This window comes from Pelophylax lessonae (genome assembly GCF_965119305.1).
Source record: "Pelophylax lessonae genome assembly, chromosome: 8".
NCBI lineage: Eukaryota > Metazoa > Chordata > Amphibia > Anura > Ranidae > Pelophylax > Pelophylax lessonae.
In genome coordinates, this window is record NC_138775.1 from 14,032,391 (window position 1) to 14,046,643 (window position 14,253).

Sequence of the window (14,253 nt, forward strand, 5' to 3'; positions counted from 1 at the left end):
TTTCTATAAGACCTATTACTATTGTTTTATTAATTAAATCATTGTTAATTCAATATTTTTGTGTTTTTCCATTGCTCTTGCTCTTTCAGTATCTTTTATGTGTTTCTATTGTTTTAACCACTTGCCGACCACCGCAAGTACATTTACTGCGGCGGTCAGCCCCTCCTGAGCAAAATGACGTAGTGCTACGTCGCTCGCCCAGGAGCGTGTAGGGGGCAAGCGCACCGCCGGAGGCGCGCTCCCGCCCCGCTCGTTCATTGAGGTCCCCACGCGAGTGATCGGCGGCTCCGATGTCTGCTGGTCACTCGCGATCTCCCGCTGGAGAGGGAGAAAGGCAGGCGGTGATGTAAACAAAGCCGTGTGTCCTTCTCCCCTGTGTAACTGCAGAGATCATACGATCCTGCTATGTAGGATCGTGTGTCACTGTAGTTACATAAAAAGCCACACCCCTTGACAGTTAGAAGCACGCCCCTAGGGACACACTTAACCCCTGGATCTCAAATAAAGTTAACCCCTTCCCTGTGTCATTTTTACAGTAACAGTGCATATGTATAGCACTGATTACTGTAGAAATGTCACTTGTAGCCCCAAAAGTGTCAAAAATGTCAGTCAGGGTCCGATCTGTCCGCCGCAATGTCGCAGTCCCACAAAAAAAAAACGCAGATCGCCGCCATTACGCGTTAAAAAAAAAAACAATAAAAATTACATAAATCTTTCCCTTAGTTATTAAACGCAATAACTTTTGCGCCACCCAATCAAAATACGCTTATTGCGATTTTTTTTTTTTTTACCAAAAATATGTAGCAGAAAACAAATTGGCCTAAAATGTTAAAAAATTTTATTTTTACCTTTTTTCTTTTTTGAGTATTTCATATAAAAATAATGTGAAAAATATTGTTATTTTTTCAAAATTGTCGCTTTTTTTTTGTTTATAGCGCAAAAAATAAAAATCGCACAGGTGATCAAATACCACCTAAAGAAAGCTCTATTTGTGGGAAAAAAAGATTGTCAATTTAATTTGGGTACAGCGTCGCACGACCACGCAATTGTCCGTTAAAGTCACACAGTGCCGAATCGCAAAATAGGGCCTGGTCTTTGAGCAGGAAAATCCTCCGGGGCTTAAGTGGTTAAAAGTGTGTTTAAAGACCTTAAAATGCTTTTAAAAGTACAGTGAAAGTTAAAAAACATGCCTGGGGTGTTTTTTAATAGGGTGTTTCTATTTAGCGGATTTTCACTTATTGCGAGTGGGTCTGGAACATAAACCCAGCGATGGAGGGGGGTTTACTGTAAATTCATTATTTTCCTCAAAATTCTACAAACAATTCCCGATAATGACAACATGAAAGTAGTTTGTTTGAAATCTTTGCAAATGTATTAAAAAAAAAAAAAATGAAAAAAAAAACCCTATGTACATAAGTATTTACAGCCTTTGCCATGACACTCAAAATGAAGCACACTGTATAAAGAACAAAAAGAAGGCGCACGACCTTGTGCATTACTTAAGTAGAAATTATTAAAATGAATTAAGAAGAGTTCTACTCACAAACCTAAAATTAGATAAAAGCATATTGATCCACAAAATGGACCCCAAGCAACCAGGTCTCCAGGACAGTGACCAGCACGCCAGTGGACCCTTCGAATGGCTGAGGGCGTTTCGAGGGGAGATCCCCTCTTCCTCAGAGCCAACTCTGAGTCCACTCAAAATTAAGCTCAGGTTCATCTTGTTTCCACTGATCATCCTTGAGATGTTTCTACAACTTGATTGGACTCCACCTGTGGTAAATTCAAGTGATTGTAAGTGTCGGTTCACACTATTCCGACCCGAAGTCGCCCCGACTTCGGGCAACTAATGAAGTCGCCCGTGCGGCGCGACTTCAGCCCGGCTTGCAATGACTTCACATAATGGAAGTCAATGCAAGTCGCTCCGACTTTGCAAAAAAAAGGTGCAGGAACCTTTTTCTAAGTCGGAGCGACTTGAGTCGCTCTGATTTAGAATGGTTCCATTGCACAGCATGGACCGCTACTTGTCAGGCGACCAAGTCACCTGACAAGTCAGATCAGTGTGAACCGGCACTAAAGGCTAGTTTATTTTTTAAGAAACAAAAACCATATTATACTTACCTGCTCTGTTGCAGCGGATTTGCCCAGGGCAGCCCAGATCCTCCTCTTCTCGGGTCCCTCTTTGCAGCTCCTGGCCCCTCCCTTCAGTCGAGTGCCCCCAAGCTTGCTATAGGGCCACCTGATCCGAGCTGCAGCTCCGTCTGTCCATTCAGACACGGAGCTGCAGTTTGACCCCACCCCCTCTCTCTCCCGATTGGCTGGCTGACTGACTTTGATTGACAGCCGCAGGAGCCCATAGCGCCACTGCTGTGTCTCAGCCAAATCAGAAGGGAGAGTCTCGGATGGCATAGGGATTTGTGGACATCGCTCGACAGAGATCGGGTTCAGGTAACTATTAGGGGGGCTGGGGAGGCTGCTACACACAGTAGTTTTTTTCTCTTAATGTATACCCATTATACAGTGGGTACTTTCCGTACCCACTGTATAATGAGTCTTACCTGGGTCATTTTCAATGGAATAGCTCCTCCTACTCCCAGCATGCCTCTGATTTTTGCTGGTGTCCTAGCAAGATGGATGCTTTTTCTTCGGCTCTGATGTTTTTGTTAATTATTTTTTCTTTAAAACTTTTTTCTCAATCAAGATTCCCACTACATTGCTACTGAGTTGGTCTCTCAATGGAGCCATCTGTATCGGCCATTCCTCAATCTGACTTTGGAGGCTGTACATGGACCATGTTGGGTGTGCAGGTCTAAGGTTTAATGTGACCTTTAAGCACTGGGCTCTTTATTGTGATGCTTTCCAGTCTTTTGTATACTGGTTAAGTTAGCTGCACTAGCAGAGTCCTGCCATGCCTTAGTGGTGACCCAGTAACTAAAGACTCACTTTATAAATAGGCCAAGCATTAGGAGGTACCTCCATTATGGCATCCCATTAGATGCCCTGTTTTCTATCCGTTTTACTGCACAATTTTTTTGACCTGTTTCAATTATTGTCCTTCATAGTCTCAGACCGGTCACGTCATTTGTGTCCTTCTTGGCTAACCACTTCCCAACCAGCCAATAGTAATTTTACTGCTGGCCAGCGGCTCCTCTGGGCACCATGACATACAGACATGCCGTGCCAAACTTCCTGGTTTACAGGCACGTGTGGCCACTGCTTCTGGTGCTGTGATTGGATACAGCACAAGTTACTCAGCAGGCTCACAGCCAATAATTTGATGCCGATGGCTGCTGATGGTTGTGGCCAACTACAGCACAGATCTGTGTATATGGGTAAACACAGATCTGGTTCAGAGCTGAAATCAGGAATAAAAGCCAGCCAGTCTGTAAGTAAAATCAGCACACATACACTTGTTAGCAAGGCTGCTGTTAGAAATCGCGGGGGGCCCCATACAGACTACCTGGCAGGGCCCCCTCAAGAAAATATTAAAGATACATTTCGCTAAAATTACAACAAAATCACCATTATCAGACACAAATATAACATAACTCGCATAATTCCTGCTAAATCTAAAAAAAAAAAAAAAACTATGTTAAGCCTCGGTTCACATTTATGCGATGCGGGAAGGCTGCAAATCCGCAGCCTGTTCCCGCATCGCACACGCACCCCCGGCAGTTCACACTGCCATATGCGATACGCTGGGGGTGTCAATGTAATCTTAACGACACCCCCCGTTTGATCGCATATCGCAGTGTGATCGTGCAGTTCGCACAGGATCGGATCGCACAAGTGTGAACCGCTGTGCGATCCGATCCTGATGCGGCTGCCAAAAAGGGTCCCTGTGCGTGTTTGGTGCGGCTGCGGTGCGAATTTAGCCATACAAACTGTATGGCTAAACTCGCACAGCCGATCGCATGTAATGTCGGAGCAGTGCGCTCCAACATTACATGCGAACCCCGCACACGCACAAGTGTGAACCGGGGCTAAATAAAAAAGAAGATGAGATGAGAAAAATATACAGGCTGGGCAGTTGGAGCTCAGTGATCAGAGAGACAGAGAGAGAAAAACAAAGTTACAATTTACAAATAAACTCCTGAGCAGAGATAAGTGCTGGGAAGGGGGCCACACAAGGGAGGGGGATTAGTGAGGGACGACTGTCTCTTTCTCAGCAGATAAAAGCTGATAGCAGGGAGAGGGACAGATCAGATTCAGGTGTTGGAGGAAGATTTCTGTATTTGTTGTCCATCACTAATCCCCCCTCTCTGTGTGGGCCCCCCTGTGTGCTTGGGCCCCCTACAAGAGGGCTGGTGGTCCCCCCCTATCAGCGGCTCTGCTTGTTAGGCACACTGTTAACCGTTTAATTACCCTCCTGATCACCCCTGTCACCCAATTAGTGCCATTAGTACAGTGTACAGTATTATCACTGATAAGTGTATTAGTGTCACTTGCGATGTCAGATAGTGTCAGTCAGCGTCCCTCCCAGCCAGTGTCAGTTAGCGCCATATTGCCCGCCACACTTTCACAGTCACACTATAAGTCGCTGATCACCACCATTACTAGCATAGTGTCTGTCTGAGTCCGTATCCTGGCCAAGATCAGCGCCAATTACTGCCAGCACTTGTGACATATGCTAGTGGTAGTCAGTTAAAGGAGCGCCCAAAATCAGCAATAAGAATCCCACTTGGATCAAAAGATCGTCGTTTATTGGTAGCAGAACATGTTAAAGCCAACGCGTTCTGGGGGAACAGAGACCCCCCCCCTTCTTCAGGGCGTAAATGTTGCTATTCGGATCTGCAACCGACAGCATGAAGGGGGAGTCTCTGTTCCCCGAAACGCGTTGGCTTTAACATGTTCTGCTACCAATAAAACGACGATCTTCTGATCCAAGTGGGATTCTTATTGCTGATTTTGGGGCGCTCCTTTAACCGATTACCAATAGCAACTTTGGAAACGTACCACTAGCCCTTATCTTAAGTTAGCGGCCCAGACCACTCTACAAGGGTCCACTGCCTTTTTTCATCCAGCCAGGCCAGATTAATTGGGAGTTAATTTTCCCAAGTGGCCCTCTCTCACCTACCACCCACCCACAGACCCTCTATCGAGCAGGTCAGACCAGAGCAGCCATCAACTTTTCAAAATAACAGCACTTGTGACATGTAACAGAACACATTTTGGCCTAAATTTATTAAGAAATGTGATTTTATTGGATATGTTTTATAAAAGAAAGTAGAAAATATTGTTTGTATTTTTTTTAGAATTTCCAGTCTTTTTTCATTTATATAATAAAAAGTAAAAAAAAAAAACCCAATGGTTCTCAAATACCACTAAAAGAAAGCTCTATTTGTGTGAGCAAAATGATATAAATTTCACTTAGGTAGTGTTGCATGACCGAACAATTGTCAGTTAAAGTAGCGCGGTGCTGAATAGCAAAAAATGCCCCAGTCATGAAGGGGATAAAACCTTCCAGAGGTCACGTTGTTGAAACGTGTTACGAACTGCAAAAAAAATGAATGAAATTACCTTTACAAAAAATAAATAAAAGATACTCAGACGCTGAGACTAGATGACGATGACGAGCCCTTGATGGATGACGACCCCTTCACAGCAAAGTTAAGTTTTGAGGTGAGTGATCAGTTCCTATTGTAGAAGGTAGAGAAGATGTATGATAGAACAATAAGGCCGTCAATTACCGGTCCTGTAGGGTGGGCAAGATTTGGTATTCCTATCCTTAATCTTATACTTAGAAGAGTCTACTGACTTTTGACCAACTAAAGCTGAAATTTAGTCTCCCCAACCAAATGTATTTTTTAAAGTACCTGCACCTGCGCCATGCGGTTAGGGCACAATTCCCCAGTTCTGTTACACTAGAATCACATTTAGTCGAGCGCTTCTTGATTTCTAAAGACACAGATAGGGTACTTTCTCCTCTCTATCTCAGGAATTCTGGGAAGGAGGCGACTAAAGTCACTCAATTATGTTGTGTCTGGCAAAAGGATATTCCAGGCCTGGATGCCGAAGAGTGGGGGGGAGAATATACAGCAATGTATTCCAAAGATGATTTGGGCTAGGGATAGGTTCATTCAATTGAAGTTTTTGCACATTATACTCCTCAGAGACTATCCATTATTTACCCTACTGTTGATGAGCACTGTCCTAGGTGTAGGACGGAGATGGGCACCTTTTATACATATGGTCTTGTCCTGCCCTGCCCTTCAAACCTATTGGCAGGAGGTGGTAGATGGGGGTGTATTCCTAAATTGGCGGGTTCCTTGGGACCCAGCTTTCCTACTCCTGGATGTTGGTACCCAGGTGGAGGTTCCTTTCCATTAATGTTGCTTCCTTCTTTTATGCATGGAAGCTTGTTTTACATAACCCACAGTGCAGCAGGGGAGAGCGTTGGTGAACCAGGTTCTTCCGCTATTTAAACTGACATATATGGGACGTAATTGCCTGAAGAAATGTTATAAAATCTGGGGTGCATGGGTGGAGGCTAGAGCACTGTCTCTGTAATAGGTTTTTGGACCCTTCCCCCCCATCCTTCTCCGCCCTTTATTTTTCTTCCCCCCCCCTTTCTTTTTCTTCTCCCCCCCCCCTTCTTTTTCTTTTCCCTCCCTTTCTTTTGCCTTTTTACACTGGTTCCTGCCCTTTTGTTTACCCTACTTACCACTTTTTCACAAGCAAGAGGCATTTATGGTTTCAATACTCTGATTTTTGACTGTATGCTAGAGGAGTTAAACTAGCACCCCTTGGAAGAGTTCCTAGGAATCCGCTTTGATCAGTGGCGGCTGGTGCTCCATGGGCCGGGGGGGGGGGGGATCAGACGGACCACACCAGCTTGCACACCATACACCATCAAATCCCCCTCCCACCCCCCCCCCCCCCGGTCGCCGGCTCACTCACCCTGGGCATGTGGAGGGCAGGCAGCAGCAGCGGCGGTGGCTTCCTCCTCAGTCTTCTGCGTCTCCTCCCTCCTCCTCCTCTTTGGCCAATGGCATGGCTTCTCCTTCCGGCTAATCGGGAAGGACCCGCTTCCTGATTGGCTAGGAGGAGGATCCATGTGACCGAATATTCATTCGCTATTGTCACACAACTGGGTGGGCTCAGGGTGCAGTGCTCTGCACCCCGAGCCCACCCTTTTTTGAAGCCTATTAGAGCCCAAGGCTCTAATCACGTGCTTCAAAAAAAAAAAAACCATTGGAATCCATGAGTCCGGCCTTCTGTATGTAGATTAGGGGGCCGGATGCATGGATGGGGGGGGGGGGCAGCGCCCCTAATGGACGGACCGCCACTGGCTATGATATTATATGTGGGCTGCCCTCGTATGTTTTAGGGACCCTATTAGTGTTCTGCTATTTCGATCTATACCCATTTTGTACCAACTGAAATTTGGTTTTGTATTGTTTGTTTTTCTGTTTAAAAAAATAAATAAACTACCCAAAATAACCACAGCAAATAGTAACATATATATATATATATATATATATATATATATATATATATATATATAAAGACCTAAGAAATGATTTGTGACTCTATACAACTGTCTTTTCTCCTGCAGCAAGGCGGCTCTGAGTTTGTCCCTGTGGTTGTGTCCCGTTCAGTCCTGAGAGCCATGAGCAGGAGGGACGTCATGGTGAAGCGTTGGCCACATCCTCTGAAGTGGCAGTACTTCCGCTCGCTGCTCCCCGATGTCTCCATCACCATGTGCCAGACTTGTTTCCAGGTATGCACTGCCTATCTGATTCCTTTCCTGATGAGAAAGCATCTTATAAATCCAGGACCTGACCCCTCCAGAAAAAGAGGACCCAAGCTTTTTTTTCTTGGTTCAGTCTGGCTTAGCTGGTCTTCTTGGCCACACAGAGGAGCAAAGCATGTGGGCATGTGTGGATGGCACAGAAAAGAGAACTTTAATTATTTTAAACCTTAACTGAATGACATTTAGTATGCTTTGTGCACAGTGTTAACTATTGGGTTATATTGCCTCCTCCAGGAGGAGGACTAGGCAGAACAGAAAACACCTGGCTATGCCCATGGGCCGTCTTCAGCTTGGTATATAACCCTCCTCTCTGCTCTAGGTAATCAGTTTTAATCTCTCTAGTCAGGAGTAAGGACCTAGGCACCCGGCTGGGATCTCTGGTCCTCACAATTTTTTCTCCTTCCTTTCATCTTTTTTGTTTTTTCTCTTTGGAGATCTACAATCAACTGCCAGGCTGCCTGACGGGCTGGATAATCTAGATCCAGTGGTCCCCCCCAGCCAGCAAGCGCATGCAGACCGCAGCTACACGCTAGGTCAGCCACGACATCCTCATTGACAGAGGCTGGCCCGCGAGGTAAAAGTCTCGCAAGGTCGCATACGACTGGGCTTGGGTCTGAGTCACAGCGGTCCCTTGGCTGACAGCTCCCCTACTTCAGTGCCGTGGATTCTGTCTGGAGCGTTACCCGCACCATGGTAGGGTAAGTACAGTCCCCCCTCTCCCCTTTTGGCAGTCTTTTGGGGTGGATGCGGGTAACCTCCAGGGACCTCCCAGCTGCAGGCATCTCCCCGGTACCGTTTTTTAGAGCCGGCGGTTGGCTTTCTAACAACTGATGCGACTAAGCAGCCGCTCGGCTGTTACTAGAAGCAGTGCTGGGGGGGGGGGGCAATTTATTTAAAATTGTAACAATACAGACAACACATGTAACAGGGGTCTCCAAACATTCTAAACAAAGAGCCAGTTTACTGTCCTTCAGGCTTTAAGGGGGCCAGACTGTGGGCAATGGGAGGAATAATGTTCCATTATTTGTATTCCAGGGAGGGATGGTGTCAGTGTAAAGAATGGTGCCCCATTATTGGTGTCCATAGAAGGATAAGTGCCCCATCATTGGTGTCAGTGGGAGGAATAGTGCCTCATCATTGGTGTCAGTGGGAGGAATAGTGTCCCAACATTGGTGTCAGTGGGAAGAATAGTGTCCCATCGTTGGTGTCAGTGGAAGGAATAGTGTCCCATCATTGGTGTCAGTGGGAGGAATAGTGCCCCATCATTGGTGTCGGTGGGAGGAGTAGTGCCCCATCATTGGTGTCGGTGGGAGGAGTAGTGCCCCATCGTTGGTGTCAGTGGGAAGAATAGTGCCCCATCGTTGGTGTCAGTGGAAGGAATAGTGCCCCATGGCTGGTGTCAGTGGGAGGAATAGTGCCATATCATTGGTGTCGGTGGGAGAAATAATGCCCCATCATTGGTGTCGGTGGGAGGAGTAGTGCCCCATCATTGGTGTCAGTGAGGAATAGTGCCCCATCATTGGTGTCGGTGGGAGGAGTATTGCCCCATCATTGGTGTCAGTGGGAGGAGTAGTGCCCCATTGTTGGTGTCAGTGAGAGTAATGGTGCCCTATCATTTGTGTGGATGGATGGAATGGTGCCCCAAGGACCAGATAAAGTCAAGCAAAGGGCCTCAATTTCGGGACCACTGTCATAGAAGAATAAGAAAAAAAAAAAATATGAACTTTTTTTTAACAATTAAAGTAGCTTTTTTCTTAAACCAGTGATAATGTATTGCAAAGTTGTTTCTTTTCAGTATTATTATAATTATTAATATTCTACAATTATATTCTCTTTGACACACATTATGCCTGTGAGTGACCTCATGAAACCTAATAAGAGGATTAGACCAGGAGGTGTATTGGGATTGAAGGATGGGTTGTCAGAGTCCTCCTCTGTATACTCATTGGGTGTTTCATGGTTATAGCATTTACACTTCACCTGTCATATCTCCAGCTATATAATACGTCTTTAAAGAGTGGAAGATCTGATTGACCCACTTAGGCTAAATTTGCTTGAAAAAAAAAAGTTTTCCTTTTTAGTAGAGGGTGTTTTTTTTAATGAGAGGTGTATTTAAAGATGTTTAGTTTGTTTCATTTTGTGGTCCTTGTGTATGTATATTTAAACATTATTTGTGTACCGTGAAGCTGAACTACATGCAGAAATGTCTAATCTACATATGCCAAACACAAGACCCGCGACCCAAATCCCGCCCGCTAGGCCTTGTCATCTGGCCCTCGCACCCAGTTTTGCAGCTGGAATGTGATGGAACTCCATTCCACCACCTCCGACTCTCACCCTCCGCTCCCCGCTGTCACTTGTAAACACAGAAGCCTTCTGTATTTACAAGGGACAGCTATGCTCTTAGCGACTTCCGGATGTAACAGTTTCCTGCACGTACTCATGGTGGGGCACATCAGGGACAGATCTCCAGAATCTGGGAGAGAGAATAATCTCATTGCAAGGCAGAGCACTCCTAAACTTTTCACTTTGTACGTAGCACAGTCCTTACATCTGCACTATGTATGTAGCATACATACAGGACCCTGCACTCTGTACGTAGCGCACTCCTGAACTCTGCAATATGTATGTAACGCACTCCTGAGCCCTGCAATCTGTAATAAATGCACTCTTGAACCCTGCACTCTGTATGTACCGCACTCCTGAACTCTGTAGTCTGTGTGCAATGCACTCCGGAACCCTGCACTCTGTATATAACGCACCCCCAAATTCTGCAATGCGTGCATAGCATAATCCTGAATGCTGCACTCTGTATGTAGCCCACTCCTGAACCCTACACTCTGTATGTAGCGAACTCCTAAACTCTGCAATATGTACGTAGTGTAATCCTGAACCCTTCACTCTGTACGTAGCCCACTCCCGAACCTTGCACTCTATATATAGCATACTCCTGAACTCTGCAGTCTTTACGTAACTCACTCCTCAACCCAGCACTCTGTGTGTAGTGCACTCCTGAACTCTGCAATGTGTACGTAGCATAATCCTGAACCCTACGCTCTGTATATAAGGCACTCCTGAACTTTGCAATGTGTATGTAGCGTAATCCTGAATTCTGCAATCTGTATGTAACGCACTCCTGAACCCTGCACTCTGTAGCGCACTCCTAATCTCTGCAATATGTACGTAACACACTCCTGAACCAAGCACCCTGTATGTAGCGCACTTTCTGTACCTTACCTAATCCTGAACCCTGCACTCTGTACATAATGCACTCCTAAACACTGCACTCTGTACGTAAAGTAATCCTGAACTCTGACCCGTGTAGGTAATGCACTCCTGAACCCTGCACTCTGCACATAGCTTATTCCAGATTCATCTGGCCCTTTGAGGGCAACCATGCTGCTGATGCGGCCTGTGAGGAAATTGAGTTTGACTCCCCTCTAATCCATATTGTAAAACATTTCCGTAGTGGTGTTGTCTACACTAGTTGAGTACCCTCAGTTATTTGTGAGTAGGATAGATATTCATCTGAAAAATTAAGCCTGTCCCAGTAAAGCCAACGCATATTGTGCTCCTCTGACTTGTCTCTGAGGACCGCAGTGGGGTATTCCATTTGTTGAATTTCATTCACTCTGACAAACCATTGAGATTTAAGGGGAGGCGTTTGTTGTTTCCACATATTGGGAATGCAAGCCCTGGCGGTATTCAGGAGATGCTTCAGTAAGGGTTTACGGGATCTCTTACTTGACATAGGCATCAGATTAACTGCTTGCCGACCGCTGCACGACTGTTTATGTCGGCAGTCAGCCCCTCACAGGCAAAGCGACGTAGGGCTACGTCGCTAGCCTGTGAGGGTCTAGGGAGCGAGCGAGCGCCGCCGGAGGCGCGCTCCCGCGTGGTCACGGATCCCCCCGCGCGTGTGCCCAGTGGACCCGATGTCGGCCGGTCACTCACGATCGTCCGTTAGAGCAGGAGAAAGGCAGGCGGCTAATGTAAACAAGCCGCCTGTCATTCTCCCCTGTGTAGGAATAGTGATCATACAGTTCTACTATGTAGGACCATTGATCACTGTTCCTACACCTCAAGCCACAGCCAATCACAGTTAGAATCATGCCCCTAGGGACACACATAACCCCTCCCTCTCAAAAAAAAGTTAACCCCTTCACTGCCAGTGTCATTTTTACAGTAACAGTGCATATGTATAGCACTGATTACTGTAGTAATGTCACTGGTAACCCCAAAAGTGTCAAAAATGTCAGTCAATGGTCCGATCTGTCTGCTGCAATGTCGCAGTCCCGCAAAAAAAATCGCAGATCGCCGCCATTACGCGTTAAAAGAAAAAATGACAAAAATCTTTACCTTAGTTAGTAAACACAATAACTTTTGCGCAAACCAATCAAAATACACTTTTTGCGTTTTTTTTTTTTTTACCAAACATATGTAGCATAAAACAAATTGGCCTAAAATGTTAAAAAAATTTAGATTTTTACATTTTTTTTTTTTTGGGAATTTCATATAAAAAAATGTGAAAAATATTGTTATTTTTGCAAAATTGACGCTCTTTTTTTTGTTTATAGCGCAAAAAGTAAAAATCGCACAGGAGATAAAATACCACCAAAAGAAAGCTCTGTTTGTGGGAAAAAAAGGACGTCAAATTTAGTTTAGGTACAGCATCGCACGACCGCGCAATTGTCCGTTAAAGTCACGCAGTGCCAAATCGCAAAATAGGCCCTGGTCAGGAAGGGGGTAAAATCTTTTGGGGCTTAAGTGGTTAAGAAGTATCGCAGCTGGGTTGTCGATTAGAGAGTAGTCTGTGAGTTTGTGCACGATTTGCAACACCTGTTGCCAAAAAGGGGTCGAATCCCACAAAATGTGAATACGTTTTCAGTCTGGATACCACAACGCCAGCAAAGAGGGTTACGTCCTGGGAAGAGGGACGATAGCACTGAGGGCGTCCGGTACCAGTCCGCCAAGATTTTGTAAGATGTCTCTTGATATTTAATACAAAGGGATGTTTGTGTGCAAAGAAGAGTATCCGAGTCTTTCGGTCCTCCGTGAATGTGGTATTTAGATCTCTTTCCCACTTGAGCAGATACGACGGGTCTTGCTGAGAAGTAACTGTGAGTAAAATAACATACTGTAAGAAACCGAGAGGGTTTTTTCGAATTGGTCCCTCACCCACACAGAGATCTTCAAATGACGTTGGTTGTCTTTGAAACCTGGAGTGGTCAGGAAGGGACCCAAGGAAATATGATAGTTGTAACAAATTCCACTGTCCCAAAGCAGTAGAGTTGAATAGATTGTACAGGTCTGAAGGACGGACCCAACCAGGCGGGCTAAGAAAAGGAGAAGCTCTAACAAGATTCTTATCTACTTGAAGTTGGAAGGCTCTGTCAGTAAGTCCCGGAGCAAAGTCTGTAGTTTCTTTTGAACAGCAGCAATGTCCTTACATCATCCTTAGTGGGAGGACCCAGGAGTTTTAAGCCGGCCATTGATGCAAGAATGAAAATCACATCATCTATGGCCTGCCTAACTTCTAATACCCATTGATTAATCCCACCTGTTCAGGTCTTGCCATAACTCATTGCTCCCCTTTGTGGTTTGTTCCTCCATACTGACTTAAAACAATATTTTTTTTTTCCAGATGTTTCACACAGAGGACTACGAACTTCTGGTCCTGCAGCACAACTGCTGCCCCTATTGCCGGAAACCCATAGAGGACCCAAGCCAGTGACATTTCCAGCCTGGACCATATATACCAGCACTAATAGTCAACCCATAATTAAAGAAATATTTTTCTATAATTTATTAAATCTTTTTCTACATACTGCCTGTGTCTGGTCTGTTAGCTTGTCATCTGTTGGAAAACTACGTATGAAAAGTGTTGTCTCACAGCCATGGACAATAATTTGGGTCCAATTTTTGGGTGTGCTTCGAAAGAGCTGCATCCTTTTGTTGGTTCAATTTCACAGTACAGAATGGACATCTATATTGTAGAGTACAGCAGCTCTGGTTAGGCAGATGGACCTAAACTGGTGCCTTAAAGCAGGGGTCTCCATACATTCTAAACAAAGGGCCAGTTTTTTGTGCTTCAGCATTTAGGGGACTGGACTGTGGGCAGTAGGAATAGAAAATGTCCCGGCATTAGTACCAGTGGGGAAAATAGTGCACCATCATTGGTATCAGTGGGAGGAATTGTGCTCTATTGTTGGTGTTAGTGGGAGAAATCGTGCCCCATGGTTGGTGTCAGTGGGAGAAATCGTGCCCCATAGTTGGTGTCAGTGGGTGAAAAAATGCCCCATCATTGGTGTTAGTGGAAGGAATAATGCCCCATCATTGGTGTCAGTGGGTGAAATAGTGCCCCATCATTGGTGTCAGTGGGTGAAATAGTGCCCCATCATTGGTGTCAGCGGGAGTGATAGACCCCGTTATTGATGTCAGCGGGAGGGATAGTGCCCCATCATTGGTGTCAGTGGGAAGAATAGTGCCCCATCATT

General features: G+C 45.4%; 1 protein-coding gene across 2 annotated transcripts in view; it reads left to right on the top strand.

Annotated features, from left to right (window-relative positions):
- The window catches only part of IFT122 (intraflagellar transport 122), a 147,485-nt gene extending 133,901 nt beyond the window's left edge, over positions 1-13,584 (top strand). For both annotated transcript variants that reach the window (XM_082265531.1, XM_082265532.1), the window contains exons 27-29: positions 5,543-5,622; positions 7,559-7,723; positions 13,401-13,584. In XM_082265531.1, the coding sequence (XP_082121657.1) occupies positions 5,543-5,622; positions 7,559-7,723; positions 13,401-13,490 (335 nt within the window). In that variant the 3' untranslated portion in view covers positions 13,491-13,584. The remainder of the gene's footprint in view (positions 1-5,542; positions 5,623-7,558; positions 7,724-13,400) is intronic.
- The last annotated feature ends 669 nt before the right edge of the window (positions 13,585-14,253 follow it).